At 54.4% G+C, this 17,276-nt stretch overlaps 2 protein-coding genes across 4 annotated transcripts in view; one reads left to right on the top strand and one right to left on the bottom strand.

Annotated features, from left to right (window-relative positions):
- SIM2 (SIM bHLH transcription factor 2) overlaps window positions 1-6,052 on the top strand; it is a gene marked incomplete at both ends in the record, with an annotated part of 41,364 nt that extends 35,312 nt beyond the window's left edge. Inside the window, 4 exons of one of the 3 annotated variants that reach the window (XM_081086438.1) lie at window positions 155-302; window positions 1,569-1,737; window positions 2,408-2,865; window positions 5,521-6,052. In XM_081086438.1, the coding sequence (XP_080942564.1) occupies window positions 155-302; window positions 1,569-1,737; window positions 2,408-2,865; window positions 5,521-6,052 (1,307 nt within the window). The remainder of the gene's footprint in view (window positions 1-154; window positions 303-1,568; window positions 1,738-2,407; window positions 2,866-5,520) is intronic. The other 2 variants (XM_081086439.1, XM_081086440.1) reach the window with 2 other exon arrangements.
- Window positions 6,053-8,973: 2,921 nt separating this feature from the next.
- HLCS (holocarboxylase synthetase) lies at window positions 8,974-16,887 on the bottom strand (the record flags this gene model as incomplete). Its single annotated transcript, XM_081087003.1, has 5 exons — window positions 8,974-11,973; window positions 13,377-13,590; window positions 15,161-15,275; window positions 16,447-16,534; window positions 16,874-16,887. 5 exons carry the CDS (start codon window positions 16,885-16,887, stop codon window positions 11,802-11,804), a joined length of 603 nt encoding a protein of 200 aa, XP_080943129.1. The 3' UTR covers window positions 8,974-11,801.
- Window positions 16,888-17,276: the final 389 nt, after the last annotated feature.

Consider the following 17,276-nt stretch of genomic DNA (forward strand, 5'->3'; position numbering starts at 1 on the left):
CCTCCAGCAGGGAGAGCCGCCCTCTTTGTCAGGTTCCCCGAGGGCTCCTTGACCCCAGGCAGGTTCAGGGCCAGGGCTGTGGGTCACCCGGGGTCAGCGTCCCCACAGGCAGGGCTGCTAACGGTCCCTCGGGCCCTGTCGCCTCTGCTTGCAGTGCTGGTGAAGGGCCAGGTCACCACCAAGTACTACCGGCTGCTCTCCAAGCGGGGCGGCTGGGTGTGGGTGCAGAGCTACGCCACCGTCGTGCACAACAGCCGCTCGTCCCGGCCCCACTGCATCGTGAGTGTCAATTATGTCCTCACGTAAGTCAGACGTATTTGTTTCTCTCCTTGCTCTCTCTCCTCCCGTCCCTCATCGACCGCTCCCATCAGCACCGTCTCTCTCTCTCTTTCTGGAACTTTCATTTGTCTCCTGTTTTGTTTGCATTTGAACACTCCGGTGGATTGGGAAGGTCCCGACCATCTCAGTACTCGGCACCGGGGGCCAGGTGCTGGGGGACAGGGGGCCCGGCTCCGGGCTGGGAGTGGGAGGGTCCGAGCCCAGGTGAGAGCGGGGTTGGGCAGAGGGAGGGCGGGCTGCTCCCCATCCTGAACAGGAGGGAAGGGATGCAGGTCCCAGACCCGACATACATGCTGACCCTCCCATGCCCACGCGGCTGGGACCCGTGCCTGCCCTGCCCCTGCCCCTGCCCCTGCCATTTGGGATGGGGATAGCTCCATTCCCCCTCTTCCTATATAGCCTATTGCGAATGATGGCAAAGATGCGGTCCCTTTTAAGCCCCAGAAGGTCAAGTTCAGTGACAAATACTTTTAAGACCATCAGGAGGAGCAGGACCTAAGTCCACCTGGTACCATATATTACGCTCCGCCCCCCCATCCCCCCACCCCCCCACCCGTGCTATGGTATGTTCTCACCGGGCACCTGGCTCTACCCGGGACTTGCTGGCCTTGTGCCCCCAGCCCGCTCTGAGCAGGGCCCTCCAGCTGCTCTGAGGCAGGGAGATTCAGGCGCCGCGTTCTCTCACGGGACGATAGGGCGCTGGGGTCTTGTTTTTTTACTAGAAACGGAGTGATTTTAGCAAAACTGTAGGGACGAGAGCATTTTAGCCCCTAAACACTTTACGAGCAAATAGATGTGACGGCCAGTAGTGTGGGCGGCCTCCCCTCCATGGGCACGAGGGCACTGAGGTGGCTCTTTAGGGCAAAAATGGGCCCCTGGACCCTCTAGGTTCCCACCCAGGCCTCCCTGGGGGCTCACAAGGCGGTGGGGCCACCGATGCTCGGAGACAGCGCCCACGGTCCCCAGGCCGTGTGTTTGGGGTCCCAGGGGATTGAAGAGAGCTGCACCCCGCTATTTCTGCCAAATAACACTGTCCTCACTCAGCATTTCTGGGGGCGCCACACCCGGGCTGCAGGGTGGCTTTTATAACGAGGGGGCCTGTCCTTTGCTCCAATCCCGCCCACACTGGCCTCTGAAATGGCCCCTGGAGCCTGGAGGGCGACCCCGCTGGGCGGTGCCGGGAGCCCCCCGCCGGCCGGCTGGACACGCCTGCCCCTCTTGCCTCGCAGGGACATTGAGTACAAGGAGCTGCAGCTGTCCCTGGACCAGGTGTCCACGGCCAAGTCCCAGGACTCCTGGAGGACCGCCCTGTCTACCTCACAAGAAACTAGGAAGTTAGCCAAACCCAAAACCACGAAGATGAAGACGAAGCTGAGAACAAACCCTTACCCCCCGCAGGTAACACGGGCGGGTGGGCATCTTAGGGAGCGGCCCACGCTCATGGCCTAGCGGGGTCTCCGCTCGATGGGGACACAGGCGAGGTGTGCAGGCCTGGCCTGGTGGCCTGGGCAGGGCCCCCTGGGCAGGCGCAGAGTCCACGGAGAGGTGGGTCCCAGCCCAGGGGCACCGTCTGTTTCCACAGCATTTTAAAAAAACAACACTTTTTCTCCCTTTTTCTTTTTAAAATACATTTTTATTGATTTGAGAGAGGAAGGGAGAGGGAAGATAGAAACATCAGTGATGAGAGAGAATCATGGATCGGTTGCCTCCTGCACCTCCCACGCTGGGGATCGAGCCCACAAACTGGGCCTGTGCCCTGACTGGGAATCGAACCCTGACTTCCTGGGTCATAGGCCGACGCTCAATCCCTGAGCCACGCCGGCGGCTCCCCTTTCTTTTTTTCCATGGTTTGCGAGCTCTTAGAACTGGCAGGTGCCCTTGTGTGTGGTGCCGCCGGCTTGGGGAGAGGAGATGTTGTACCTGGGGGAGGGTCCCTGGGGTGCTGTCTGCTGGGCACCTGTCCCCAGTGGGACCTCACGGTGGTGGCCGGAGGGGTCCAGCCCTGGGAGGGGTCGGGCTCCGGGCTCGGGCCTCAGGAGGCCCCTTCACCGCGTCCTGTGCCACACAGCAGTTCAGCCCGTTCCCGATGGACAGACTGGAATGCGGCCAGCTGGCAAACTGGAGGGCCAGCCCCCCCACGGACGCCACGGCCCCCCCGGAACAGCAGCTGCACCCCGAAGGCGGCGACCTCCTGTACACCCCGCCCTACAGCCTGCCCTTCTCCTACCGCTACGGACACTGCCCCCTGGACCCCCACGTCTTCAGCAGCAAAAAGCCCGTGCTGCCGGCCAAATTCGGGCCCCAAGGGTCCCCGTGCGAGGTGGCGCGCTTTTTCCTGAGCGCGCTGCCAGCCGGCGGCGAGTGCCAGTGGCACTATGCCAACCCCCTGGTGCCTGGCAGCTCATCTCCAGCTAAAAACCTCTCTGAGCCACCAGTGAGCACTGCCCGGCACAGCCTGGTGCCGAACTACGAAGGTGGGTCCCGTGGGCACGAGGGGCGGGGGCGGGGCTGTGGACGGCGGCGTGGGTGGCGGGTGGAGAAGGACCCTCACAGTTTGGGCACACTTCCCCTTTTTCCGCTTCTGAGTAGGGATCGCGGCGCTTTCCTGCTCTCAGTGCCAGCGCCTCCTGTGAGGGGCTAAAGCCGGGTGACCGGTCCGTGTGCTCAGAGGCACCAGTGACAGTCAAAGGGTGCAGGAACCAGGCTCAGCCGCCCCTGACATCCTGGCCTCTGCTCCCTCCGAGGGCGACGGAGTGATTTTCAAAGGCAGCTTCCACGTCCTGAGAAGGGCTCAGCTGCACGCATTTTACTTTTTAAAAATATATATTTTTATTGATGTCAGAGGGGAAGGCAGAGAGGGAGAGATAGAAACATCAATGATGAGAGAGACTCATTGATTGGCTGCCTCCTGCACGCCCCACACTGGAGATTGAGCCTGCAACCTGGGCATGTGCCCTGACTGGGAATTGAACTGTGATCTCCTGGTTCATAGGTCGATGCCCAACCACTGAGCCACGCCAGCCAGGCTGCACGTATTTTATAAGTTCACTAGAGGCCTGATGCACGAAATTTATGCAAGAGTAGGCCTCCCTTCCCCTAGCTGCCGGCACTGGCTTCCCGCAGGCACCCGGGACCTGGGCTGGCTTCCCTCTGCCCCAGCTTCGTCCAGAAGGATGTCCGGAAGGATGTCGGGTCTAATTAGCATATTGCCCTTTTATTATATAGATGCTCTGCTCCAGCCAAAAAAGAATATAGGAGACCTGGTTTTCTTCCCACGCCGGTTTTCACAGTGCGGCAAACAGCAGTGGAAATTCAGGGCTCAGGGACAGAAACGTCACTCACCAACCCCTCCCCGACCAGGACTCAGTTTCTGTAACTGGGCTCCTAAGCTGTGGGACATGCTTACCCTGGGGCTCAGCACACAGTAGGTGCCTGTCCTGCACACACTAGTTCCACAACAGAGAGACAGGAATGGTCCCTCGGCCAGCTCCTCCTGGTGGCCGGCAAGCAGAAAAAGGTCCCCCGTGGAGGTGCCACCCGCTGCCCTGGGCCCAGCAGACTCCTGTTTGCTCGCTGGGCCCATCCCAGGCAGAAGGTAGGAGATGGGTTGAGGACTGGCTGCAGGAGGTATTTCCTTTGCACCCTGACCTGGCTACTGTCAAAATGCAGACCAAGGCGGTGCAAATGCCCTGCGGGGGCCGCTGGACGCAGAAAAGGATCCCGTGCTCAGAGAGGATGGCCCCTGGGACTCCCTCCCCCACCATCCTCTGTTTTTTTAAATTTTTTTATTGATTTTTAGAGAGAGGAAGGGAGAGGGCGAGAGAGAGAGAGAAACATCAATGATGAGAAAGAATCATGGATCGGCTGCCTCCTGCGCGCCCCACACTGGGGATCAAGCCAGCAACCTGGGCCTGTGCCCTGACCGGGAATGGAACTGTGACCTCCTGGTTCATAGGTCGATGCTCAACCACTGAGCCACGCGGCCGGGCCCCACCGTCCCCTCTGGAGGCAGGTAGGGCTCAGTCCTCCTCCTGCTGCTCGGGCAGCTCTCGGCCTGTGCCCTGACCCTCGTTCCAGGCTGCGAAGGGCCTGGGAGAACTCGAACCTCAGAGATGCCCAGGACGTGTTTTTCAGAAGTAACCGATTTAAGAACAAACTCCCAGCCACGGGGGCAGTGCAGCCCTGCCTGTGGCCTGGGCCTGTCCCAGGCTTCTCAGATGTGGATCCCCAGTACCAGCTGGGCCCTCCGATAACCAAGGGTTCTGGGGCCTCCAAGGAAAGACAGAAACAAGGGCTTTGGCAGTAGCTGAAAACGTCCATCTGAGTGGCTGAAAGAATTGCTTGCGTGGGCGTCGCCAGTGAGACAGCGGGGCTTGGGTTTTTAAATGGCTATTTTGAAAGCGAGAGGTTAATAACCACCTCATTTATCACGCACTTGGTGTAACATATGGCCCGGAGGTGCTAATTTGGGGCAATTTGTGGTCAACTTCCTGGTGTTTTCACATTAAAGAGAGACAAAGGTGGCCTTAAGGTAAAAGGCAGGAGGAGCCAGTTGGTGGCGAGCATCTGCTTAGGGGAGGTGGTTATTCTATTAACCATGACAGCCCTGAAGGGAGCAGGGAGATTCTCACTCCTGTCCCCACTGAGGGATCAGCCAGAAAGGTGGGGCGACTGGGGCCCCTCCCCCAGGACCGACCTCCAGACCAGCGCTGCCCAGCCTGGTAGCCATCGGCCATGGTGAGGTGGGCTGTCCGACCGCACTCAAACACAGGAACAAGAAATACTTTTATTTTTATAATCCTCACCCGGGGATAATTTTCCCATTGGTTTTTAGAGAGAGAGTGGAAGAGAGAGGGACAGAAACATCTCACATGGGTTGGTTGCCTCCTGCACGTGCCCTGACCAGGGCCCCGGCAGAGAGGAGCCTGTAATGGAGGGATGTGCCCTTGACCGCAATCGAACCCGGGACCTTTTGGTCCGCAGACCGAGGCTCTACCCACTGAGCCAAACCGGCCAGGGCACAAAGCATGCATGGTTCGATCGCACCGTGAAATACTTGGGATATGTTGCATTGAATTAAGTATTAGTCGTCTCACCTGCTTCTCTCCGCGCCTTAATGCGGCCACCGGAACATTGCAAATCGCATCTTACGACTGGATGACGCGGGCCCGGGAGGCACAGGCGCAGGGACTGCGGGTTGAGCGCGGGTGGCGAGGGGCGGAGGCGGCGCCTTAGGCATTGGCCCTGCTTCCCCTCCAGGATGTCTAACCTGTCGCCTGTCCCCGCAGCGCCCGCCCCCGCGCGCAGGTTCGGCGAGGACACCGCGCCGCCGCCGCCCAGCTTCCCGAGCTGCGGCCACTACCGCGAGGAGCCCGCGCCCGGCCCGGCCAAGGCTGCCCGCCCGGCCCCGCGGGAAGGGGCGCGCCTGGCGCTGGCCCGCGCGGCGCCCGAGTGCTGCGCGCCCGCCCCCGAGCCCCCCGCGCCCGCGCAGCTGCCCTTCGTGCTGCTCAACTACCACCGCGTGCTGGCCCGGCGCGGGCCGCTGGGGGGCGCTGCGCCCGCCCCGCCCGCCCTCGCCTGCGGCCCCCACGCCCCGGAGGCGGCGGCCTCGGCGCCCCGGCCCCGGCCCCCCGGCCCCGCCGCCGCCGCGCCGCCCGCCGCGCCCCTGCCGCACTACCTGGGCGCTTCGGTCATCATCACCCACGGCAGGTGACCCGGCCGGCTCCGGCCAGGCCGCTGCGGCCCCGGTGTCCTAGCGCCCAGCTGAGGTCAGAGGGGCGAGCTGTATATGCACGATTTAAATTAATTTATACAGAGACGACTATTTTACTAGCACCCCGCCGCCGGCTGTTAGATTTTTACCGTAGATGCCATGAAGGCCGGCGGAGAGAGGACTGCCCCCCGCCCGAGGAGCGACTGCGCGGCCGTGGTCCTCCAAGAGCCGGGTTTTCCTAAAGGGCAGAGCCCCACGAGTGACCTCAAACTACCCCGTGTTTGGGGCCACCTGGTGCCCTTATTTTGAAGTCAGGCTCGCGCGCCCTGCCTGCCCGGGATGCGCACCGCCGCTGTGGGACTGGAGGAGTTTTGGCCCCGCCAGTGCCCTCCACCTGAGGGAGGAGGGCACCCTGAGCGGTCAGATATGCGGGGTGGGGCTGGGGCGGGCTGCCTGCATTCGGAGCCCTTTCAGATGTTTAAGTCCAGGCAGAAGGTGATTATCCTAAGTCCCAGGAATAGACAATTCTCGTTAAGAGTCATGCATGAGTTTCATGAAACGTTGTTTTAACTCTTTAATACAAAAAGCCTACAAGCTGAGACCATGGTGGGGAGCGTGCTTCTCAAGTACATCCACAGGCTCTTCCTTCCTCTGAGCTCTGGGTAACACCAAGAGCAGCACCTTCAGAATGTTAAGCATTAAATGCAAAAAGGATGCACACAGCCAGAGAGTTTAGGAGATGGACACGTGGGTGACTTAGGCGCCCAATGCGATTGGCTACCCTTGCCAGGCAGGGTTACAAGGCAGAACCCCTCTGGCCCTGCAATCCCCAGGCTGTGCTTGCTGCCAGCGCTGGTGAGTTCAACTGCATGTGCAACATGGGACATGTCAGTGGACTGCGCCTCGCGGGAGAAAACACGCTCCAGGCATGTCATGAAAATGATGTGCAGTCTGCAGCATTTTCTATGCAGCAAAACTCCAGGCGAACACGTCATGTCTGTTACAGGCCAACAGAAACCTCTCATAAAGCACCAGCAGTGTTTTATACTTCCATTTTTATAGTTTTGTTTCAAGGTTTCACCATTTAGAAGTTGTGTCATAGCTCAATGCCTTGATCCACCATCTGTCAATTTGCTCCACACCATGAACACTCCGTGTTGGTTTTTCAAAAATGGTTTACTTTCGGGAAGACCCACGTGAGGGAAGGGCTTTCCACAAATGTCTTTAACTCATCATCCTAGAACCAAAGTGCACCTTCGACTGAGAAAATGTGAAACCTGTTGCCAACCAAGTGTCACTGTGAGGACCTGCCTCCTTCCCGGGCAGCGTGTGGTCGGAGATGAAATTTGCAAGTTGAGGAGCACCTGTTGTTCAGCCAGGGGCTGGGTTCCAAGAATGGACATCCGCCCTGCCGGCCTGCACTTAGCCGTACCTCATTAGCAAGCAGCCCTTTGCGAGTGCGTGCACATAAAACAAACCCGAGGGGTTACTGTTATGCTTACGAGTCTCATAATGAAACCGTGATTCCCAGAAGGTGGAGGTGTGATGAGCAGGTGTATCACCTGACGTTTTTCAATCAAGCACAGCAAAATGCTTTTGCATCTACTTTGTTACTAGCCATTGGGGGCCACATTTAGTAAAAAACAAACCACAAAGGTTTTCGGGGCAGTTTAAGATCAAAGGTCACCGTGAAGAAAGAGCACTGTTAAAGATTTACTTGACAAAGAGTGTGCATGTACTTGAGAAGACTCCCTTGTCTAAACATCTTACGGGAAGTAAGATTCCTAGGCAAGTTGGCAGGAGGCAGTCAGCAGCTCAGTGCAAACTTAACAGAAGCAGTTACTATGGCAACTGAATAGTGTTACCTCCATGTTTGAGAGGCTGCACATTAAGCTGGGGATATCACTTCTCGATTTCTGTGAGGGCCTGGCAGGGGGAGAGGAAGCATTTTAATAAATAGCCCCCCCCCCCCCACACACACACACAAACTGTAGTGGGTCCTAACCGAATGGATTGAGAAATAAGCCCAGCTCAAGACTGACGGGGCCTCCACAGGGCCTCCCAGGGAAAGGAATTCCTTTATGTTCACGGAAGCCCTTTCTAGAAAAGCCATTCCATTCATACCTTTGCAGAGAAGTGAACGGGGTGGGAAGCAGAGCCACTCAGAGATCTGCAAGAGCCTGTATTTTCTGCCTCCACATGTCCCCTCCTCACCCCGTCCTTTGAAGTTCTACCCACGTCTTCCTCCCTTGGACCCTCGGGTCGGGAGCAGTATATACAGTCAACGCCTCCTGTATAAAGTCTATCTGAAGCTGTAATTTATGGTAACTGTAAGACAGTTCAGGTAGACTGCCACAGATAAGATGGAATAAAAACATTTTCAAATAAATGCTGGAAAATTGCAGTAGCTTAAAATGGTTAGTGAATCATAGCCCTGATCTAAAATGCATTATTCAAGCTGATCCTAAACTTAAGGATGATCTATAAGGTTAAATCTTAAAACTGGAAAGACAGATCAAGCAGTAAGAAAAAATACAAGAGTAAGAAAGAATTCTACAAGAACAAAGTATGTTCTTTAATTTGTTGTTGCGTTCAATTTATTTTAAATTTAAAAACTTACATTAAGTTGTTTTATTAAATTTATTTTTCATCTCAAACATTTATTCTTTTGATTTATTTTTGGGTTTTGCTAACTTTCTTTGGAATAAGAATTCTCTTTTGTATGACACAATACATTTGTCAAAAATACGTCTTAAAAAAGCACCGGCTTCTTAATACTTAGAAATACATACATATTCCTTACCTTGTAAAACTATTTATTTTGTAAAAATGTTTAAATATGAATAAAAATACTGTAACCAAAAGTAGTTGTCTATTTTTAAAAATGAAACTTGTAGTAAAAAATAACAAGGAGCTCAAACTGTATAGAAAGTCTTAAAGTTTATTTTGGTAGACGTGTGTTTTATAGGCATCGGCTTAAAGTAATTCCTTTTCAGACACGATTCTTTGAAAAGCTAAAAATGCAAAGGTCGCCACTTCCTTTTATTTTGAATATGCATAGCAATTACCCAGGAATAAAGATTCTCCGTTTTCTGTTAGCAGCAAACGGGTCTACAGACTGTCAGCCTAAAATGTCTCATTGCATTCTCAATCTGCTGGGTGAGGCTGGATTCTCCAGGTTTTCAGACTCTGGGGCGTATGTGGGGGCGGGGTGTGCTACCCAACCTGGGCCTGTGCATCTACCTCTCTGTCTGGTCACAAGTGAGGGTGCCGCAGCCATGAACCCCAGGACCGTGTCACGCCAGACACAAATCCTTCCCACTTAGCCCACGCCGTGTGCATGCAGCCAGGCTGCCCGGCCGGCTCCAGAAATCCCCCAGGAGTGGTTTTCCTCACCCCCTGCTCCGTGGGCCATAGGAAGCCCAGCTCTGACGGATCCTATGTTAGCAGGCACTTCTAAAAGTGTCCCCCAAACCTGCCTTGCCCATAACCTGTCAGATGCTCAAGCGCAGCCTCCACACGGGGGGACCACTCCATGTCCTAAACGCACACACCAACCCTGAGTTCAGTGTCCTGTTTCAGAGACTGAAGACCACGTAGTTTCTGTTAAGACTTGAAAAGCTCCTTGGGATGAGACTGCCGGGTGCATGGTCACCCCACATGGAGGAGGGGGCGGTCCTCTGGTGCTGACAGCTCTAAGGAAATGTCTGTATGCAGCTGCTCTACGCGAAGCAGAATTTCAAAAAGTCTTTGGTTCATCTGAGGCAGAATCGGCTTTAGGAAAAGCTCAGCATCTGCTTCAAGTCCATTTTGTCTCCCTGAAGACACGGGACGGGGCACAAGTGAGCGCAGCCTCGCACACACAGGCCGCCCGCCCGCAGCTCCCTCTGCTCCAACATGGCCACACTTCATTAGTTTTAATTTACAGAAAGGAAATTAAATGATAACATTTTTCCCCCAAAACAGAGCTGTCCAGAATAGAACTTCAGCTTAAAACAAAACATAGCATGTTTTTCATTAAATAACCCCCAAAGAAACGGGCAAGTAATGACGGCGGCTCTGAGAGATGACCTGCCTTCTGTTACCAAGTCTGTGCTGAATGCACCCGAGATCGCTCTTCTTGGTGATGCTTTGCAGACCCCTCTCAAGGGCGAGTCCGTTTCGTAGTGTTGGGGTGGGGTGAACTTCTATTTACACTTGGGACTAACTCCAAAAGAAGACGTGGGCATTTAGAAGAGAGTGACCTTTGGGGTGGGGTGGGGGGGAATAATTCTAATTGAAGTCTTAGTTGCAAAAATTACTTTTGAAGTTCTTTTTAAAAAGTTACATTTCCAAAAAACACATACTGGGCGGGTGTACTGAACCTTCTTTTGCTCCCTTCCTGCGGGGCTGCCCGTGCCTGGCTGAGGGCGCACTGATCTTCTCCTCCAGCCTGACCGGCTGAGGGCGGGTGACGATGGTGCTGGCTGCACAATCAGGCGGTTTTGTTCAAAGCTGAGAGCGCCATCAGTTTTCTTTCCGCTAATTTCACTTGGGACTGGCAGGAAGAGAGAAAAGTGGGCAAAACTCGGCCTTTTAAGGCTGAAAAGTAATACGCATGATTCACACATTCAACAGAGATAGCAGTTACATGGAAAAAGCGTGGAGTACATCTGGAAACAGCAATGGATATCAAAAGGCTTCCTTTCTTTTGTTCTTCGGTGGAGACTTAGTATATCAGATTTTGAAGATAGTTTAAAGAGTGCGCTCTCACTCACTCACACACACACACACACACACCTTAAATGATGGCATTCCAAATCAATCACATTTTCTTTCTTGTCTGTATCAGAAGGGGCAAAAAATAATGATTGACAAATACCAGGCCACGTGCTTCTGTGTCCTGTGAGCAGTCTCACTAGAACGTTCCAAAGCCGCCTCCACGGGCTCCAAAGCTCCCAGGCCTCCCTGGGAGCGTGAGCCTCCATCCCCAGCTGTCAGCCCGGGCGTACCCACATCTGGGCAAGGCCTCATCAGCCCTGAAGGGCCCTGACCCTGATCCCATCACTTCAGAATACGCAGTGAAATTAAAGCTCTGAAAGGAGAGCTCAGAAACCAGTCAGAGTAATTAACCAATTTCCTCTGCACGATCATCGCAGCCGGCCCCTGACGCCCTCTGTGGCCACCAGACCCTGCCATTGGACCTCCAACCGCCGGTCTCTTCATTAACACAAAAGTGACGCCGCCTCCGCCGGAGTGCCAGTCTGCCCCGCAGGAAGCCGCCCGGGGCTGTAAACAGCTGCTGCACCTCTGCCTGCCAACACGCAGCCCGGAGCTGTCTCTGATTTGCCTTTTAATAGTCGAGGGGGAAAGGTCTCCACCGCTGGGAAAGGTTTGAATTATTCCATTGTGGTTTCCAGGTAAAAATATTTGGGGGGTTGCTATAAACACACATCCAGGCCCAAGAGGGGGGACAATGTCACACCTTTGGTAGGGCTTTACCTGAACTAAACCTTTTCCTTGCAGCAACCCTCCCCCCAGATCTCCCATCACCCGAGGAAATAACTGACAGAACAAAATTCAAGGACTAACAGGTTAACTGGAGGGAGAGGACGTTCGCCCACACCTCTAAGCTAGCGTTCTAGATCTGTGGGCAAGGAAAGAGCAGGCCCGAACTGGAATGCTTGCTGCGGTGGCCATGCCCGGGGCCAGTCCTGAGTGGTCCCAGCGCCAGGCCCGCTCTGCGCGCCCCGGCCGCCTTCCCACGACACTACCGCTGCTTGGGGACGATGAGGTTGCGGAGCATGTCGAAGGAGTTGCCATCCGGATGCACAGTCACCACCTGGCCACCCTCCTGGTGAACCTGGAGGAACCCGGAGTCATCCAGGCCGACGATCCACGCCTCTGGCCCCTCGGCGCTCCCCAGGCGGACTCGCTGGGCACTGAGAACAAAGCACAGGGAGAGGTCACGGGAATGGGCCGCGGCTGACAGTCCTGATCCCTGACAGGAAGGGGCGTGGGGTGCGGGGCTGGGCCAGGCGAGGTTAGATGCCTTGTCTGCGCTCCGCCGCACAGTCCGCGTGAGCTGTTTCAATGACCAAGGTGTGCGCAAGTCCAACAGGGAGTTAGGAATTGCTTCCCTCTTTATTTTTTAAAACGTATTTATTGAATTTAGAGAGAGAGGCAGAGAGAGAGGTTTGTTGTTCCACCTATTTATGCGTTCACTGGTCGATTCCTGTATGGCCCTGACCTCGGGATGACGCCCTAACCAACTGAGAACCGGCCAGGGCAGGAGTGGCCGCTGATCTTCCCCCTCCTCCCACGCGAGCACTTTTAAGAACACTGGCCACGCTCTAAGTGTTTTGGCTGAGGTTACGGGAAAAGAAGCGGAGCTGAAAAGTTCTCTTTTACATATTTTCCAAATGTATACAATTTTAAGTTTTAAAAGTACAGAATTCCCCTCCCCCAACTTTTTTTTTTTTAAGAATTTCAAACTTATAGAAAAGTTGAAAAAATAATACAGTGGATCTCATACTCTCCCTTTACTTAAATTCGTATCAACTGATCACACACACACACTTTCTGGGGGCTGACATTTAAAATAAGTTGCAATATCATGACACTTAGACGCTTCATCATGTGTCGCCTACGAATGAGAATGCAGCCCTGAAGAAGCTAACAGCACTCTCTCCCTTGGGAACTAACCGTGCTGCACTAAATGACCTCACACACCGCAAGCTCGCATCTCCCACTGTCTCCTTAGCGTCCTCTGGGGCTCCTCCCTCCCAGCAGCATCTAGTTATGCAGCACATGTCGCACTTCATGCCGTGGTTTTACTCTCAGAAAGCGCCCGCCTGCCTGCCTAAGGCACTGGCCATGGGAAGGCAGAGTCCTGTGGGCGCACATCAGGCTTCTCAAAAACTCCAGTGCCTGGGAATCCCCTGGGGCCTTTGTCAGAGCACAAAGCTGGGCCCAGCCTTAGGGTTTCTGATGTAGGAGGTTGTCAGGGAGACTCAAGAATCGGTATTCCCCCCAAGTTCCCACAGCCTGGGGAAGCTCACTTTGAAAACCATTGTTATCTAGAATGTTCCACAATTTACATTTGTCTGTTTCCTCACAATTAGATTCAGCTTAAACGTGCTGGCAGGAAACCTCTCAGTGATGGGGTCCCTCCCAGCGCATCCTAGGAGGCCCGGGAGGCCAGCGGGCCTGGGACTGGCGGCGCTGTCCAGGGAGGCGTGCCCACCAGGTTTCTCCATCAGAAGCTAGGCCGACGGGGGCTGTTTCTCAGGTGACGAGACTGACCCACCGGCTTCGTAAGGAACGGAGAGGCGCCAGCACTGACCTGTGTGCCCAGTACTTGTAATAAAGGGGGAGAACCCCGCTGGGCCCTGCGTCCTGAAACGTGTCAATCAGGCTCTCCAGCACCGTCACCGTTCTGGCGATGAGACAATCAGCTCTTAAGGGCGCCAGGTCCGCCCCGTGCTTCCTATTGTATTCTGTGATGAGGTCGTTGATGCATATGGTGGGGTTACTGTTAGTCACGTTAAATCCACAGCCTGGTCAAAAACAAACAAACAACTGAAAAACATGCACAGCTCAACCTGCTGATGGCATCACCTGTTCCTGTCAACGTCTCAACGTCTGGAAGGAGGGACAGCGTTCAGCTTCCTGCCTCCCTGCCCTCATCCGTGTGCACTTTGCTGCCCACTCACAGGGGACCATATATTTGCGCCCATCTATCTTTCCATTCTTCCTTCATTGCCCCCATCCAGCCAGGACCATCCCCACCTTCTGGCAATGAGACGGAAAGAAGCAAGCCACTTCTGATTCAGTTAAACAGAAGCCGGGGGGGGGGGGGGGGGGGCGCGACAAAACTTCTCAGCGTTGCTTCTGAAACGGTAGCTCGTGTGGTCCAGCCTAGACCTGCAGCTCAGCACCGACAAGCTCTTGTTTCTTTTCCTACTTGAGTAACAGAACACATGCTTGAAAAGAGAATTTTATTCAGGTCTTAAGGAGTAAACTGTGGATTCAGAGGTTTCAAAGCCTGGTGATGGAATAACCCTAGAACAGATCTTTTAATGCTTTATCCTTGGATGTCTTCGGTGCTAGGCTTAGCTGCTGGCGAGGGGCCAACCCCTTTGCAGTGGCTCTTTGCTGGCCGCCTAAGCCAGGCCTCAGGAGGCTGCGTTACCAGCAGCGGGGCCTGAACGGGCTTCTCTCTGCTGTTACTCACACCGCCGTCTCTCCAGGAGCCACCAGCCTTCAGAGAAGCTGAACCCCCGTGTTCAGCACGGCCCTGAATCAACCTCACAGGGGCCCTCAGTCAGCCATGAAACACTGCAAGCCTAGCAGCAAGACAACCGTGCTCTCAGGCCTCTGAGAACACACCCCACACGCTCCTCACACAGAACAATGTTTACACTAGCGCTGTCCTTCGGTCAGTGTTCTGATCCATTCTCAGTGCAGTGAAGGGTTGATTGGCCTCAGCATGTATTTTTAAAATATGTGCCTATTAAAAAACAAAGCAATAGCATTTACATCTAGAAAACAAAAGTAACTCCAACAACAGAGCAGATTCTGCAGGGGTTCGTTGGTTCATTCATTTAGCTCTGCACATAATCTTGGAAGCATCTAGAGTGTAGGCATGGAACTCAGTGTACATGATGCCAAAAATTCTGGGTCATATGCTAGATCCATTTTTAATTTTTGAGGAACCTCAGCTCCATAGTGGCTTCATCAATCTGCATTTCCACCAACAGGGCACAAGAATTCCTTTTTCTCCACATCCTCACCAACACTTGTCATTTCTTATCTTTTTGATACACACCATGCTAACAGGTGTGAGGTGCTATCTCACTGTGGTTTACTAGGACTTTCACCATTTCTAATTCAACAAGGAGCAGGAGTGTAGGAAGGTATAGGAAAATGCATCTGACATGATACCAATTTGGTTTCCATGGCCATAGACAGGAAGGCTAATAAACCCCTCGAAGCACTTTCAACTAATCTGCCTATTTTGCACACGTATTACATTCTATAATACAGGACTCAAAGAAAAAGTAATTCGTATGATAATTCACTCCCCCAACACAGCCAAATGCTGGGGGAAAGGCTTTAAAAACTTACCAATAAGAATATAAAATGTTTCTCCCACAAGCGTCGAGTTAACCAGAACTCCGCCAAGCTTCATGAGGTCACTGTAGTAAATGTCGTTGGGCCACTTCACCCGAAGGTTGATGTCCTAAAGGGAAGTCTGCATGTTAATGAAGGCGTCACAGACACCAGGGGCCTGCTGAGGCCTCCAGCTAAAAGGGAGAGAGACAGAGCACCCTGGAAAGCAGGAACCAGGGGCCTCACCCCTCTTCTTTTTCAGAATGACAACCACTCCTTTGGGACAAGCCAGTGTTAGAACACCTCTCAGGGCTACAAGGAGAGAGACCCAAGGACATATCTGGCATTAACTGCATCATTCTTCCCTCCCCCATCACTGTTTATTACCATAAAAAACACTTCCTGAAGATGCCTATTGGTGAGTGCAGTTCATTTTCTCAGCATCAACCACCATGGAGCAGCTACCACGCGCTAGATGCGGGGGGGGGGGGGGGGGGGGGAGAATAAGGCTCTTAGGGGCAAGGAGCCGATGTGAGAAAGATGGCCCTGGGCTGACCCACACCGTGGTGGCCTGACGCGTACCCAGGTCCTGCTCGCAGTGACTGTGAGGGCGTGCCTGCAGCCCGGGACTGGCGGGCCGCTCTGTTTAAACGCGGGGACCAGCCTCCTCTGAGAGCCACGCGCTCAGCACCGTGCCTCGGGCATTAATCCCATGAACGTGTCTAGCCTGACGTAAGTAAGAGCTGCAGGTGGGGAGAAGGCAGGGGACACCCTTCTTTATGGCCACATGGAATTCTCCCTGATGGGTGGGGCAGGTACCGGAGAGACGGCTTTTAGTCACTGACACCAAAGCCCCAACAGGAAGGACGGAGCGGGCGCATCTGTCCCCTCGGCTGGGGCCGCGTCCCAGACAAACCGCACGCCGAGCCTGCGCAACTGCAGCCCCAGCCGCCCTGTTGAGCACAGGCCGGGGAACGGGTGGGAAATGAGAGGGATTTTCTGGCCTATAAAACAAGCCTTTCACCGGAAACACAAACAGCCCTCCAGTCCAACGTGCTTCCATAAAAACAAGTCTCGTCCTTCCCCGGCTGTGGCTATTTGACAACAGCACCGAAGGGGCCCCGGGGAGAAGCCCATCCTGGCGCCTAAAGCAGCTACAAACTCCAGGGACGCTGCTGCCAACGTGGCAAAGAGCAGGCCAAGGTTCTACATGCAGCCGTCATGCAAACACATGCTGCACATGTACCATGCCGGCACCTGCACACACGGTGGGGACGCCCCGGTGAGGCAGCCGCACGTACCTGGTACCCGGGGATGGACCGGACTGCCTCCACCACAGCCAGGGACATCAGGTGCTGGACGAACGGGATCCTCTGTCCCAGCAGGGACCTCAGTGGGACGGAGACCAGTAGCGTGGAAAGAGCGCATCCCGCGGGGCTCAGCCACGCGTTCCCTCCTCGCCCTGGAAGACAGGCCCCACCGGGAAACTGGCCACTTCGCCACATGAACAGAGCCGCACAGGAAGGCCGTCCCTGGAACACACCTGGGCTGGGGAAGGCGCTAGGTGCTCTGGGGTTAACTCAGAGAAGCTGCCCCAGACCTGAAGCTCTGCTGCTGAACAAGCTCCAGTCATTAGCAGACTGTTCTGCCTCCGTGAGCACATCATCTGTGCTCTGATGGTTCAAAGTCTGCCCGTGACAGAGCATCACTCACAGTCTAAACTCTCACCATACGGCGGCCATGCCGGCGAGAGACAGGACTGGGCCGCATCTCTATCACCCAGGGGAGGCCCTGGTCTATGTTCATGCAGGGGAGGCCCTGGGTCTGTGCTGGGGCAGGGGAGGCCCCTCTTTAGAACTGATTCCTACTGCGGTGAGGGTCACACAACCCTGTGACTGTGTTAAAACCCACAGAGCTGGAAACTTTACACGGGAGAACTGGGCGGCATGTGAATTATATCTCACTGTTATTTAAAAAAAAGAAGCTGAACTTAAAAGGTGATCCCTGATATTAACTGTCTGAGTTATTTTTCTTAAAACATAAATCAAGAGAAAAGTATGGGAGGTATAGCTAATCAAAGTTTTTCCATCTTTTTAAAAACCACCATACTGAGTGCCATGGCTTTTAGTAA

Source organism: Myotis nattereri (genome assembly GCF_964212035.1).
Source record: "Myotis nattereri genome assembly, chromosome: 3".
Classification (NCBI taxonomy): domain Eukaryota; kingdom Metazoa; phylum Chordata; class Mammalia; order Chiroptera; family Vespertilionidae; genus Myotis; species Myotis nattereri.